At 39.1% G+C, this 16,497-nt stretch overlaps 1 protein-coding gene across 1 annotated transcript in view; it reads left to right on the plus strand.

Moving 5' to 3' along the window:
• The window catches only part of LOC124291566 (laminin subunit alpha-like), a 95,297-nt gene that overhangs the window by 37,683 nt on the left and 41,117 nt on the right, over positions 1-16,497 (plus strand). The window contains 20 exon segments of the mRNA XM_046728586.1: positions 547-816; positions 1,140-1,234; positions 3,984-4,149; positions 4,595-4,755; positions 5,081-5,195; positions 5,594-5,676; positions 5,950-6,094; positions 6,531-6,685; positions 6,951-7,156; positions 7,473-7,603; positions 7,903-7,973; positions 8,858-9,002; positions 10,276-10,416; positions 11,506-11,655; positions 12,040-12,147; positions 12,258-12,341; positions 13,896-14,017; positions 15,106-15,214; positions 15,736-15,849; positions 16,020-16,138. Coding sequence (XP_046584542.1) covers positions 547-816; positions 1,140-1,234; positions 3,984-4,149; positions 4,595-4,755; positions 5,081-5,195; positions 5,594-5,676; positions 5,950-6,094; positions 6,531-6,685; positions 6,951-7,156; positions 7,473-7,603; positions 7,903-7,973; positions 8,858-9,002; positions 10,276-10,416; positions 11,506-11,655; positions 12,040-12,147; positions 12,258-12,341; positions 13,896-14,017; positions 15,106-15,214; positions 15,736-15,849; positions 16,020-16,138 — 2,690 coding nt within the window.

Consider the following 16,497-nt stretch of genomic DNA (forward strand, 5'->3'; position numbering starts at 1 on the left):
CATTATAACCATACTTCAAAATCCCGAATGGGCTAGTGGGCCAGTGGCTAGTAAAACTCCATTCGGGACAGTAAATCTCCACAGTCACTGGTCTGACTGGCTAGTAACATTTCTTGGGGCCATTTTGTAAATATATCACTCTCTCAGACTCGTTAAATTATTATACACTTTTAAATCATGCAAGATTATGGCCAGATAAAAATGTTCATCATGGCTAGCAGAATTTGGAAACCTTTTTGTACACTGCTAATATATACAGAAAAGGACCTAAAAAGCAGTTTGTTATATGTGGGTTTGTTAGAAGCATGGTTGTTTTAAAGGTAGTTTACTGTATATCAATGTGTGAATATATGTACTGAAAAAGGTCGATGGAGGTCAGGTGGATGAAGCAGTCAGAATATGCTCTGAAATGTTCTGTTCCTCAAAATAAAGGAGTTGACATCTATAGATTTTCACTGTGTATCACTTCTACATGCCATTCAGAGACAGTATGTACTCAAGATACCTGACAGTACAGTTGAAGATGATCCTTGTCCTCTTTTGCAGCCAGAGGTTGTGCTGGACATATACATTAACAAGCCCAGCCTGTACCAGATCATCTACCGTTACATAAACAGGAACGACCATACGGTCAAGGGGAAGGTGACTCTCACACCAGACATCTCGACTGACATTGAGCAGACCAGTGAGATAGTGTTCCTGCCCAACCGTGACCCCTCCTTCAGCAAGGTTGGCAGCACGGCAACTGGCTCCACCTTTGTATTGAACCCTGGGAGATGGAGGATCTCCACCCAAGTCCCAGACAGCGTCTTCTTGGTCAGTACTCTGGCATATCAGATTCATCAATTACTGATATCTAATTCTTTTCTCTATTTTTTTAAATTGCATTTGAAAGTGTGTTTTTTTAAATTGTATTGTTAAAGTATTGTTGGTTGTAGAAGTTTCAGGAGTGATGTTCCTGTTAAATTCTATTGCAAAATGTGAGCCTTCAATTCTATATGGAGTTGTTCCTGAAGAAATAGGTAAAAGTAAAAAGAAGATAATGTCTGTAGGAGCATTATAACTGAGAGATACATGACTGTATCTTAAAATTTACAAGGCAATAGAACTCTGTTGCAAAGATGTCTTGTACATTTCAGGATTACTTTGTGCTGATACCACAAGGCTTCTATGAGGCCAGTGTTCTACAAAAAAAGATCATTCGACCATGTAGCATTCCAAAAGATGATGGCCCGTAAGTGTGATTGATCATTTGTATTCCAACATCCTTGAGAAAATCAAAGCACAGTTGGCCTAGTTATCTATACAATTAACTGTCCATAAGTTGCATTGCCAGACACATAATGTTGTGCTATTAAATCCTGGTACTCAAACCAGGGCCCGTGGATTTCAACAAAGTGTTAAACAAGTAAGAACAGCATTACTTCTGCTTTTCCTCCCATATACAGCTGACATGATGTGATACAACTGGAACATGACATGATACAACTAGAACATGACATGATATAACTGGATCGTGATGTTATATAACTAGAACATGACCTGTATAACTGGATCGTGATGTTATATAACTAGAACATGACATATTATTGGAACGTGATGTTATATAATGAGGACATGATGTAACTGGAATGTGATGTTATATAACTAGAACATGACTTGATAATATTGAAATGTGATGTTATATAACTAGATCATTACATGATATAACTATCACGATGTTATATAATGAGAACATGACATATAACTTATTGTGATGTTATATAACTATGACATATAACTGAATCATGATGTTATATAACAATAACATGACATTATTGAACATGATGTTATATATCTAGAACATGACCTGATATAATTGGATCATGATGTTATATAACAAAACATGACATGATATAACTGGATAGTGATGTTATATAACTAAAACATGACATGATATGACTTTAACATGACATGATATATCTGGAACATTATATAGGACAGGACCAAAGTCCTAGAAACTCAGAAGTCAAGCTGCCAAACACGGTCACCCATCCAAGGACTGTCCGAGCTCATCGTTGCTTAACTTCAACTAATTTGTGACCTGAGCTCTATGCACAGGACCATACGCCACCACAATATATTATATGATATATATTGAACAGGAAATGACATGATATAACTGGAACATGTCATGATATAACTGAAACATTATACAATATAACTGGAACATTATATGATATATTTGGAACATGACATGGTATAAATGGAACATATGATATAACTGGAACATGACATGATATAACTGGAACATGTCATGATATAACTTGAACATTATACAATATAACTGCAACATTATATGATATAACTGAAACATGACATGATATAAATGGAACATTGTATGATATAACTGGAACATGTCATGATATAACTGGAACATTATACAATATAACTGGAACATTATATGATATATTTGGAACATGACATGATATAAATGGAACATGACATGATATAACTGGAACATTATACAATATAACTGGAACATTATATGATATAAATGGAACATGACATGATATAAATGGAACATGACATGATATAAATGGAACATGACATGATATAAATGGAACATTATTCAAACAACAAAAAGACACAAATCAGTCACTCTTTCTTAACTGCTTTACAGACCCAGATAACAAAGGAATATTGTTATGGGCATCAGAGTAAACCTGTAATTGTGTAACATTGTAGTGTTGACTTCAGATGATGTGTTATGTTATTGCAGCTGTATTATCATGAACACGTCTATTGCTTGTATAACCCCCTACACTGTCTGCTGTCCCTGTAGATGCCTGCACTACCAGTACCCAGACATCTCCTTGTACCCCACGGTACATGATACCCCATGATACAACTAGAACATGACTTGATAATATTGAAATGTGATGTTATATAACTAGATCATTACATGATATAAACTATCAGCGATGTTATATAATGAGAACATGACATATAACTTATTGTGATGTTATATAACTATGACATATAACTGAATCATGATGTTATATAACAATAACATGACATTATTGAACATGATGTTATATATCTAGAACATGACCTGATATAATTGGATCATGATGTTATATAACAAAACATGACATGATATAACTGGATAGTGATGTTATATAACTAAAACATGACATGATATGACTTTAACATGACATGATATATCTGGAACATTATATAGGACAGGACCAAAGTCCTAGAAACTCAGAAGTCAAGCTGCCAAACACGGTCACCCATCCAAGGACTGTCCAAGCTCATCGTTGCTTAACTTCAACTAATTTGTGACCTGAGCTCTATGCACAGGACCATACGCCACCACAATATATTATATGATATATATTGAACAGGAAATGACATGATATAACTGGAACATGATTTGATATAACTGGAACATGTCATGATATAACTTGAACATTATACAATATAACTGCAACATTATATGATATAACTGAAACATGACATGATATAAATGGAACATTATATGATATAACTGGAACATGTCATGATATAACTGGAACATTATACAATATAACTGGAACATTATATGATATATTTGGAACATGACATGATATAAATGGAACATATGATATAACTGGAACATGACATGATATAACTGGAACATTATACAATATAACTGGAACATTATATGATATAACTGGAACATGACATGATATAAATGGAACATGACATGATATAAATGGAACATGACATGATATAAATGGAACATTATTCAAACAACAAAAAGACACAAATCAGTCACTCTTTCTTAACTGCTTTACAGACCCAGATAAAAGGAATATTGTTATGGGCATCAGAGTAAACCTGTAATTGTGTAACATTGTAGTGTTGACTTCAGATGATGTGTTATGTTATTGCAACTGTATTATCATGAACACGTCTATTGCTTGTATAACCCCTTACACTGTCTGCTGTCCCTGTAGATGCCTGCACTACCAGTACCCAGACATCTCCTTGTACCCCACGGTGCGAGGGGAGGGTGGCTATGTTATCGAGGACCAGCAGAGGGTCAGTGTGAGTCTGTATCCTGATGCTGATGTCGTGGATGAACTAGAAACCACGGGGATGGCACACTTGAATGGCAACCAGGTAAGCTACAAGATGTTGGTGACACATTGTGATCAGATTTCTTGTCACACTATGAGGGGCTATCAATACGTTTTGAACCTAAGATGCTTCTGATATGTCCATGATCAAAGTAACTGTATGATTTTCAAGAATGGTTTATATCATTCACATAAACATGATGTAGACATGCACATGTCGCTAGTTTCCGGTCATGTGACATCTAATCACATGTACCCCTATTGAAACAGCATATGCCCATTTCTGCCGAGTGAGTGTAAAGGCTATTTCTGGTGTTCCCTCTATGATATTAGTGGTATATTGCTTAAAACCCACTCATTCACTCACTCACTCACTCACTCACTCACTCACCACCCTACCACCCACTCACTCCACTCACTCACTCAAAGCAGTGGAGGTATGATGACAGCTGCATGTTATACTGAACAATCACCTCTTGTCACGACAGACCTTCTTCTACCTTGACCTTGTGATCCCGGAGCCAGGCGACTACGTGCTGGTCTTCAACTACTTCAATCCAACATCTGTGGTGCAGAACGTGGATGTGGATGTGGCATCCGAGGCTGGCCGACAGAAGGCCATACTCAAGCTCAATGATTGCTATTACAGGTAAGTAATGATAACCATTATGTGCTGTGAGGAATTAGGATACCACTGAAGTCATTCGTAAATGCTCATGATCTATATAACTGGGCTGATCTTTACTCTTGATGCTAGAAGCACATTTAAATGTCTACCTTATTTACCCTTAATTTTACCAAATGTAGATGTCACTCAATAAATGGGACTATACATGCAGAAAATGATCTGCATTAGACATCATAACGTATCTGAGAATTATTCAACATCCTAGTGATGCTGGAGTCTTTGAGTTTCTATCCAAGCACCTGCTGTGGATGTTGCCTGGAAGATGATGGCTGTGTGTTTGTTCCAGTTCACTGTGTCGCCAGGTGCTCAATGATGAGTTAGGCATGGTGGCTGTCTTCAATATCAGCACAGGCTACGTCTCACTAACCATCCGGGGTGATGACAATGTTGACGCAGCTATTGTAAGTACATTTCACTGTTGTATGAGCTTGCTGCATAAGTAACCAATATATATTTGTCTAATCTCAACAGCGTTTTGTTCCATGGTCTTATTATCTTATATGGAATTTCTGTAAACTTGAGTCTATCCTAACATTATGTTGGGCAGCCTAATGGTTAAAGTGTCTGCTTGTCATGATGAAAACCTGGGTTCGATCCCCACAATGTGCAAAGCCCATTTCATTCCTGTGATATTGATGGAATATTGCATAAAGCAATACTCACTCACAAATTATGTTCTTGTCTGAAGAAGGAATTCTTACATAATCACTATGAAGTGGGATTTACATGCATTGTTAAAGGAATTGGACAGGGATTCCACAAAAGAAACATTGTGTGATAGATGTTCTATGTATTCCAGGATTCAGTTGTTGCTATTCCATATGGTGAGTGGACAACCAACTTCATCAAACCCAGGATCATCTGCATCAAAGTCAATGGAGTGTATGTATACTTCACACCATCTTTAATATATCATTAAGCCTTTGTGCAAACAGTATCTGCAGTTTTCCTAAAGAAAAAATAGAAAACATCATAAATCTCTCTAGGATGCCGGGTTAGCCTAGTGGTTAGAGTGTTCTCGTTTGCGTGTTCCAGACTTGATTAAATACAGGCAGCTATTGTATAGCTGGAATATGTCTGACTGCAATGTTAAACAGTATGGACTCTTTCCCTTGACTGAGTGAATTTGTTGTGAATAAAGACACATCATTCCAGGTGTATCCCCTCTACGTATTCATCACCTGTGGGATCGTTTAGAGTAGACTTTGAACAGTCTCCTAACCAAGGTCTGCTTGCCACAGAACGTCCATACAATGTGATGGATCCCAATGTTGGACTTGTCAGGCTCAACGCTACCAGTGTGAGTATCGTTATGTTTCTCTCTATATATGGCTTGTATCATGACTATATTGTCCTTTTCTTTTTCACCACACACCCAGAGGTTTAGGTTTATTTTAGATGATATGCCAAAATTAAGGCCTTTTGGGGCATGGGTGGCTAGTCATCAGAGGGACAGTCTTTGTCATTCCAGGAACCAATGGTTGTGTCTTTAATCCCTGTTATCTCCAGTTATAATATGTTGTTATCTAGGTTTGTCAGAGATTCAGCGAAGTTTTAAATGTCTCAGACCTGCCTCTTGCTGGGCTTTCTTCCCATATTAACCAGATTACTGTCAAGACCAATGTGAAACCCAACTCTTTTGTCACATGATTTTTGCAATAAGTTTCTGTGATAACCCTTGCAGACCATTTTCAAGCAAAAAGACAAGCATTTAATGGTGTGATTCTATGTTGCAGACTGAGGTTGAGATAGAAGGTCAGATAGACAATCCAAACCAGCACGTGTTTGTTGTACACTTCTACATGCCCACAGAGGTTGGCCTCACTATCCCTGTCACCGTCACGGCTGGTGACAGACAAGTCACAGGTGAGTCCAGTTGCAATCAGGTCGTGTGATGGACAGGTCACAGTTGAGTCTAGTAGTCATCAGGGCTGGTGATGGACAGGTCACAGTTGAGTCTAGTAGCCATCAGGGCTTGTGATGGACAGGTCACAGTTGAGTCTAGTAGCCATCAAGGCTTGTAATGGGCAGGTCACAGTTGAGTCTAGTAGCCATCAGCGCTGATGGACAGGTCACAGTTGAGTCTAGTAGATATCAGGGCTTTTTTGTATCAGAATGTTTATTGATTTGCATGGTTTTTATTTTCACTGTTTCAGAAGCGACAGTGAGTTCTGTCGTGAGAGTGTCTTTACTCTGACTTCGGAGTTTAACAATGGTGCCCTCCAGTGTGACTGTAACATTGACGGGTCTCTCAATTTCAACTGTGATCAGTTTGGTGGACAGTGTCAGTGCAGAGAGAACGTGATTGGTAGAAACTGCACAGCTTGCAAACCTGGATACTACGGTTTTCCAAGATGCAAGCGTGAGTTTTCATATCATAATGTCTCTCAAAAGATAACAGAAGCCTTCATACTGTTTTATCCAATCAGTATTCTAGAATAGGAAGTGTTAAAGGGAATTCAGTTGTCAAGACTCCATGTTTTTGGTGGGTAAGTCACAGAAGGGGAACCCAAACTGTAAATACCTGGCTGCATTAATTTGTCATTTCCACTGAACATGTAAACTGAAAGTATCAACGTTGCTTGGTTGCTCAATGAAATAGACATGTTAGTTGACAAGAAAGGTCCAGCTTCACCTCAACTTACATCTGGTCTTTAAGGCTGTGTTTTTCCTTGTAGCCTGCAGCTGTCTGTATGGCCTGTGCCACCCCCTGAATGGGGAGTGTATCTGTCCCCCCAATGTGGAAGGAGACAGGTGTGACCGATGTGAGCCAGAGACCTATGGATTTGATGCCCTCATTGGATGCCAGGTATAATCATCTGTTCATTTGAGACCTCTTTTCCTTCATTTTAATAGAAAAAGTATTTCCAAAATAAATTTGTGCCCTTTTGTTTCAATTTGTTAAAGGTTAATTGCACATTGTAGAATCTAATTATCTAAAGTTGTTACTGTTCAAAATCTGTAAGGATTCAACAAAGCTGCTTGGTTGAAATTATTTGTTTTCGTGAGGACATCTTTTCTCCATTACTTTCATGGCATCTGCCCATGTGAATGTGGCAGAGTACCTGTGTGTATGTTGAGTTTGATGCATGCTCTCTCTGTCACCAGGACTGTAACTGCAACAGGAATGGCGTGCAGGACCAAGACCTCAACTGCGATCAGACAACTGGACAGTGCAGGTCAGTCATGTGGTTCAATGAGTTTTCTTCACTTTAAGAGGCAAGAGTGGCCATCATGTACTGGAAGGCATTTCAGTTTGCATTGCGGTGTTGCTTCCCTTAGGTGTATCTGATCCCATTATCAGGTTTGAATTCCCGTTGTCCACACCATACCCATCATCAGTGGTTTATTTATCCAAATGATAAAGGGGATGGGGTAGCCGTGTGTTTAAAATGTTTGCGCAAGACTTTGTATGGTTGAAGTTTTTTCATATGTCAGTTCATTAAAGCTGGATGTGAAAGCTGGTGGATATTGGTTACGAATCAAAATTGCAAAATTTAGCTGTATTTGGTAACTCTTTCTCAAATGAATTTTGGCATAACTATATTTTTTATTTTGATTAGTTTGCACTTAAGATCCAGCCTTATTCATTTGATGAATTCATAACATAACTTATCTGCTATAACAAGCACATAAAAATTGGTAAAAAGGTAATCTTCTGTTCTGCATGGTTTGATAGAAGTGTTAGTCAGATTCGTGATTTTATCAATTCGGATGGAACATGTCGTACCCTTGAACAATTCAATGCTACTTTTGAACTTGATATAAATTTTCTCCATTGTAATGGTGTTCTCATAGCCATTAGAAGTTATCAAGCGCATGTCATTGTATTCCAATTGCGAAGATCGAAGCTCATGTGTTGGTCACTGGATTGTCTCGACTATTTACAGACCGCCTCCATATAGCTGGAATATTGCTGAGTGCAGCGTAAAACAACAAGGAAACAAACAAAACAAGCATAACCTTTGTCCAGTAACTTTCGTTCTCTTTCTGTTATTGATTGTTAAAACGTTTGCGTGTGGATGTGATGCAGAGCCAGTTTGAAGTTTCAACATGTTTTCAGATGTCTGCCGAATGTGAGTGGCCGAAAGTGTGACACATGTGACCCTGGTCACAGCATCTTCCCTTACTGCCAGCCATGTGACTGTGACCCCAGCGGTACCACAGTTGATATCTGCAACCAGAACACAGCCAGGTGTATCTGCAAGGTATTAGCCAGACCCTCAGGATTAGTCATAAAACCATAAATTAATAAACTCCTGGAGAATCCAGGTTTGACCATGTTATTTCACTCATTGTTTGTAGACTAGATCTATACTGCCCATTGGGGCGGTGGGGTAGCCTAGTGGTTAAAGCGTTGGCTAGTCATGCCGAAGACCCGGGTTCTATTCCCAACATGGGTACAATATGTGAAGCCCATTTCAGGTGTCCCCCGCCGTAAAGTTGCTGGAATATTGCTAAAACCTAACTCAGTCAGTCAGTATACTGCCCATCAAATGTTTAGACTCACTAGTGTAAATGTAGCCACTTACTTAAGTCAACTCTTCTAAACTAGATTTTGCAAAATTTCCATACTGTTTAAAGGTATTGTTTACACATGAACTTATGTATTGTAAAACAAGTTCGTAACGTTAAAAAGATTATTGTCATGGGTTAAAAAAAATGATGAAACTGAGTGAAAATTGGCGAATTTTTAACAAAATTTTACACCACAACACAGCTGTTCACTTGCATGATATCTGCTATTTAGCAATTTAATGCATGATCCTCGTGCAATTCATCTGCATTAAGTTTGCAGCTGGTTCCCCAGAGTTAGCGGAGAAATTCATCTTCGATGTAACCACACATATATGCATAACATATAGAGAGTGCTTTAAGTGAGTCTAAACATTTGATGGGTAGTACATGTTGACAAGTTCCTTTTTGACAAGATGCATATTGCAGACTTGTTAAACTTTGTTGAACAAATGCTACAAAACCAGAGAAGCATTTCATGGCAGAATTTAAGTCTCCAGATCACAACGCTCTTGGGGGCAGTGATGTAGTGCAGTAGTTTACACATTCGCTCATCACATCAAACACCTGGGTTTGATTCCCCACATGGATAGTCAGTGAAGCCCATTTCTGGTGTCTCCCGCCATGATATTGCTGGAATATTGCTAGAAGCAGCATAAAACCCAACTCACTCACGCTCTCACTCACTCACTCACTCACTCACTCACTCACTCACTCACTCACTCACTCACTCACTCACTCACTCACTCACTCACTCACTCACTCACTCACTCACTCACTCACTCACTCACTCACTCACTCACTCACTCACTCACTCACTCACTCACTCACTCACTCACTCACTCACTCACTCACTCACTCACTCACTCACTCACTCACTCACTCACTCACTCACTCACTCACTCACTCACTCACTCACTCACTCACTCACTCACTCACTCACTCACTCACTCCTTGACATTGCAGGAGAATGTTGCTGGCCCAAGATGTGATATGTGTGCTGCAGACACATACTACTTAAACAAGGAAAACCTTCGTGGATGTACCACCTGCTTCTGCTTCGGCGCCACCACCAACTGTGACAGCTCCACCTTCTACTGGAACGCGGTGAGAGCTGTGCAACTAATATATTTATATCTCAGTTGGGACTTTTTCAGGGTTCCTCAGAAACAAGGACCTTTCAATTTCACTGTGGCTTGATAAAGTTTGTATTGAATATTAGTAGGGCTGGGAAGGGTTAGTGAGACACTTTGGTTATGTGGGTCCTGAGGAGCATAGTCTAAAATAATCGCCGGCCGTTTGTTATTGTATCGGCCGGCAGTTTCAAATATGTGCAGGCCCTTGTGGCCTTCGGTAAATTATCTGTACTTTTTTTTTCAACTGAAATCTTACCCATAATTTTTAAAGTTAGGGAATCTTTCATGATCCACCATGTTACAATAACTTCCAGTTTCACTTCCTGGTATTTCAGCGCTTTGCGCACAGAAATGCCTTAAATTTTCACGCTGCGCCATAGGCTTCGCTAATTGATTTTGTAGAAACAATGTGAAACTGTTTACAGTGTAGTCTATTTTGTTTTTATTGGTTTGACTGTAACAAAATGGGCCTGTGGATTTCATTCAGGGCCTGTAGATTTTAAAGCCTGCAGGCGGCAGGCCCTGATGGCCAACTCTCAAATTAAACTATTGCAAACACTGCTGAGTAGGGCCTGGGCACCTAAATGACTACAGGGGGCGGGGCTGTGGTTTGTCACATGATACATTGTTTAATAACAATAATAATGAAACTAATGGTTACACTGCAAGTCACAATATTTGAATTTTCTTCTGTCTGTGCATGTATTCTTCTGACTTTCATATTTTGGGGTAAAGATAGAACTTCTGTCAACTACTGTGTATATGTTGTCTGATCATTTTATACATTATCTGAGTAGTTTTTACCAATGCTCTGATAAAACAAATCAGCCATTTAGGACTTGTTAGGTATTAGAGGGTCATGTACCTGCATAGTAATCATCTTAGGCCTGTTGCTAGGTTCCAATGAAATTATGTGTTTTGAGCAGAGAAGCTAGCATAAAAACTGTCCACATGATTGGAACCTTGAATGTTAAGATTCTCAAGTGGAGAATCTTGTAATCTCAGTAGGATACGTAGACCTGCAGTAGAACATTAAAAGTGACCTTTTTATCTTCTTTAGCTGATACAAATGAGCAACTGGGGAGTGACAAATGTGAATGCTGATGTGATTGAGGCTGGAAGCACCATCGCTGTGAAGGCAGCCGATTCCATCATTGACTCCAATGAAGCCATATACTGGGTGGCCCCTTCGGAATATTTTGGCAACATGGTAGGTCATTTGGGGATATGGCCAGTTACAGGCCTCTTTGTCACATTACAGTGTGAATTGCCAGCACAGAAGATCAGCAGCTGACACTGGAGTTATGTATTTGTTTGATGAAATGTTCAACACATTGTGATTCTTACTGTGGCCTTCCTTTAAAAACTTACATTACTTGTGAATCGTTTTCATACACGTTAATTAGAAATTCATATCTGACAGTTTGAATCGCAATGATGGATATTGAGTATTTATGTTGTAACTTTATATGCATGACTGTGTGTATGCAGAAAAACTAATTGAATAGGTTTTTAAAATCCAGACTTAAGCCTTAAATGAGATGTTTGAACCTGTACACAAATACCGAAAGTCCATGGTGGTTGTTTGCTTCAGATCAAGTCCTATGGTGGTGAGCTCGTGTACCAGGTATTGTTCACCCTTCCAAGGGGAGATGATGCTCAACTCACGGAGGGACTTGTAAGGCCTGATGTAATATTGGTGGTAAGTAGACATGCAAATATTCCAAACAAAAGTCAGGATTAAGTGTTAAGTCTGTGAATAATGTTGGTTAATGGTTAATAGTTTCTAAAATGTATGATTTTGTCTTCCAGGGAAATAACATGACAATAGTGCACTACAGTGAGGACCAGCCAGCCCCAAATTCAAGAGTTAGGGTGCAAGTAGAGATATTCGAGGTGAGAAGTTATGCAAGAGAAGCCTTATGTTACTACACAAGACTCCTCAGTTATCAAGCCATAGTAACAAATAAGAATACATATATTGGTCAAGTCTTTGGTATATTTACTAATAGATGCATACATTTATTGATTGTCTGCCTTGACTGAAGCACTGTTATGAGGCTGCCCACTATCTGAATAAGGGTTTCGGTTTAGTACAACTTTGTGTGACTAACTCCACTGGTTTAGTACAACTTTGACTTACTCCACTGGTTTAGTACAACTTTGTGTGACTTACTCCACTGGTTTTGTACAACTTTGACTTACTCCACTGGTTTAATGCAACTTTGTGTGACTTACTCCACTGGTTTAGTACAACTTTGACTTACTCCACTGGTTTTGTACAACTTTGACTTACTCCACTGGTTTAGTACAACTTTGTATGACTTACTCCATTGGTTTAGTACAACTTTGACTTACTCCACTGGTTTAATGCAACTTTGTGTGACTTACCCCACTGGTTTTGTACAACTTTGACTTACTCCACTGGTTTAGTACAACTTTGTATGACTTACTCCATTGGTTTAGTACAACTTTGACTTACTCCACTGGTTTAGTACAACTTTGTATGACTTACCCCATTGGTTTAGTATAACTTTCACTTACTCCACTGGTTTAGTACAACTTTGACCTACTCCACTGGTTTAGTACAACTTTGTATGACTTACCCCATTGGTTTAGTATAACTTTCACTTACTCCACTGGTTTAGTACAACTTTGACCTACTCCACTGGTTTAGTACAACTTTGTATGACTTACCCCATTGGTTTAGTATAACTTTCACTTACTCCACTGGTTTAGTACAACTTTGACCTACTCCACTGGTTTAGTACAACTTTGTATGACTTACCCCATTGGTTTAGTATAACTTTCACTTACTCCACTGGTTTTGACTTACTCCACTGGTTTAGTACAACTTTGTGACTTACCCCACTGGTTTGACTTTTACTTCCATTGGTTTAGTACAACTTGACTTACTCCACTGGTTTAGCATTGGTTTAGTACAACTTTTGTATGACTTACTCCACTGGTTTAGTACAACTTTGTATGACTTACTCCATTGGTTTTGTATGACTTACTCATTCGTTTAGTACAACTTTGTATGACTTACTCCATTGATTTAGTACAACTTTGTATGACTTACTCCATTGGTTTAGTACAACTTTGTATGACTTACTCCATTGGTTTAGTACAACTTTGTATGACTTACTCCATTGGTTTTGTATGACTTACTCATTCGTTTAGTACAACTTTGTATGACTTACTCATTGGTTTAGTACAATTTTGTATGACTTACTCCATTGGTTTAGTACAACTTTGTATGACTTGCCGTGTTGTATCAGTACAACTTTGTATGACTTACTCCACTGGTTTAGAACAACTTTGTATGACTTAATCCACTGGTTTTGTTCAACTTTGTATGACTTACTCCATTGGTTTAGTACAACTTTGTATGACTTGCCGTGTTGTATCAGTACAACTTTGTCTATATGACTGACTATGTTGTTTCAGTACAACTTTGTCCATGCCAACACTCGGGACACCGTGACAAGGGAGCAGTTTATGATGCTCCTCATCAACTTGCAAGCCATACACATCAGGGCCTCGTACTTCACTCTGATTGATGAAGCCAGGTACAGATCCTTTTCTTACCATCATCTAAAATAATTTCATTTCATTTGTCAATGATGCTTTAACAAGCTTCCATGTCACCCCTCCCAGGAGGGTGACAACTGGAAAAAATATTACCCACTGCCATGGTAACCGCCAAACTTTCCACCGAGAAGCAGTATCACTAACAATGGTATGACAGCATAATATGACTCATGCAGTGCCTGGAGTTCGAAAAAACGATTGATTAGCTGTTTTTGAGTTCTTTATGTACACATATATTTTACAGACTTTCACTGCTTTATTTAAACTATTTTATACATTGAATTGTTTGCACACTCAACTTAAACATAATTAACCATTTTTAAAGCAATTTTAAGCTTGTCAGAATATGTTTCACTGATTTAAAAAAAATCCAGTCGAGAGGCATACGCGATTTTGTTTACATGTTCTATAGTCGGTAGCGAGCTTATCGAACTTCAAATGCTTGCCACAAAAGGCGACTATGCTTGTCGTAAGAGGCGACTAACGGAATCGGGTGGTCAGGCTCGCTGACTTGGTTGACACATGTCATCGGTTCCCAATTGCGCAGATCGATGCTCATGCTGTTGATCACTGGATTGTCTGGTCCAGACTCGATTATTTACAGACCGCCGCCATTTAGCTGGAATATTGCTGAGTGCGGCATAAAACTAAACTCACTCACTCAAAATATAATTAAATGATATTTTGTACATTTAACATGGCGGTAAGATAAATATGTTGTAAACTTCTCCCTTGGGTAATACAGTCTGATGTACGCCTCTTTGTAGCAGTGTCATCCCTTGTCTGCCGGCTCAAGTGACACTGCTTCAAAAAGGCGTACATCAGACCATATTACCCTCAAGAGAAGCATACTTATAATGTCTCACTTTCCAAATTGTATTTCCCGAATTTATACCTTTGAGGTTACAGAAACAATAGTGTCACATAGTATATCCAGATGTCACTGGACATGGTTTTGCTTTTCATGTGGTGGATTTTGATAGTTAGCACAGCTTTTGTAGACTGTCTGATGTCATGCTTGAGGTGGCCCAACTGGCTTGTTTTGAATGTTGTCCCTCTGTTGTAGACTGACCGATGTCGTGCTTGAGGTGGCCACAGTGGATGGTCTGGGTGACGCAGCGCTGTCTGTGGAGCAGTGCCAGTGTCCTGTCAACTACCAGGGATCCTCATGCGAGGTCAGCAGAATACTGTTGTACTTAACTCTAGTCCCCACAGGGGCAGAATACTGTTGTACTTAACTCTAGTCCCCACAGGGGCAGAATACTGTTGTACTTAACTCTAGTCCCCACAGGGGCAGAATACTGTTGTACTTAACTCTAGTCCCCACAGGGGCAGAATACTGTTGTACTTAACTCTAGTCCCCACCCACAGGGCAGAATACTGTTGTACTTAGGGGCTGTGCTGTTGTGCTTAACTCTATAGTCCCCACAGGGGCAGAATACTGTTGTACTTAACTCTAGCCTCCCACAGGGGCACAGTACTGTTGTAGTACTTAACTCTAGTCCCCACCGGGGCACAATACTGTTGTACTTAACTCAAGCCTCCCACAGGGGCTCAATACTGTTGTAGCTAAACATGTTGGAGCAGAATAGCATGGAGTTAGTAGTTAACCTTGACCTTCCTCATAACACAGAATACTGAAGGTGTTGAGCTATGTGTATGAAAGGAGTGATAACCTGTATTGTTTATCCACCAGGAGTGTGCCCAAGGATACTACCGATCTCGTCCTACCCCATACCTCGGCATCTGTGTTCCTTGTGAGTGCAATGGACATGCCGAGTCATGTGATCCCATCACAGGAGAGTGCTTGGTAAGTTGTAGAAAGTTGCTAAACTAATGAAACCAGTGAAGAAACGATGACCGTATCTCTTGGAGAGACCTGTTGGAGAGAGATTACAATTCCTCATTGTAAACATTAAGTGGAAATAATTTAATGTTTGGGTCTCTTTTCACATTAACAATTACTATTATTTTGCCCAGAACTGCCAAGACAACACAACAGGACTTCATTGTGAACAATGCCTGACAGGATATTTTGGTGACCCGGCAGTCGAAGGTTGTCAAATCTGTGCTTGTCCTCTGCCACTGCCCTCTAACAAGTGAGTGTGGAATTAATGAAACCCTCTAGTGTCACAAGTTCAGTGTTAAATCTAATATTTAATGATGGCTTCCTCCAAATGAGTAACACTTATATAACTTATGAAAACCTGGCTTGGCGTTTGTCATTACTTGTAATACAAACTAGCCATGTGACAATCTTTAAACAAACTGTAATATGTCATCTTGTCACTCCATCTTATTGATGCTATTAACATTTTAGTTGCCTACAAAACCCACTCACAGATCAAATACAATCATATTTCACTGAAAATTCCAAACACAATAATGATAAATTCATCACATATATCACCACAGAATGTACAGGACTTTATGAGGTGAACATTCATGTGGATGTGTA

The sequence above is a fragment of the Haliotis rubra genome, unplaced genomic scaffold (assembly GCF_003918875.1).
Source record: "Haliotis rubra isolate DU_JTF1 unplaced genomic scaffold, ASM391887v1 Scf497, whole genome shotgun sequence".
Taxonomy (NCBI): domain Eukaryota; kingdom Metazoa; phylum Mollusca; class Gastropoda; order Lepetellida; family Haliotidae; genus Haliotis; species Haliotis rubra.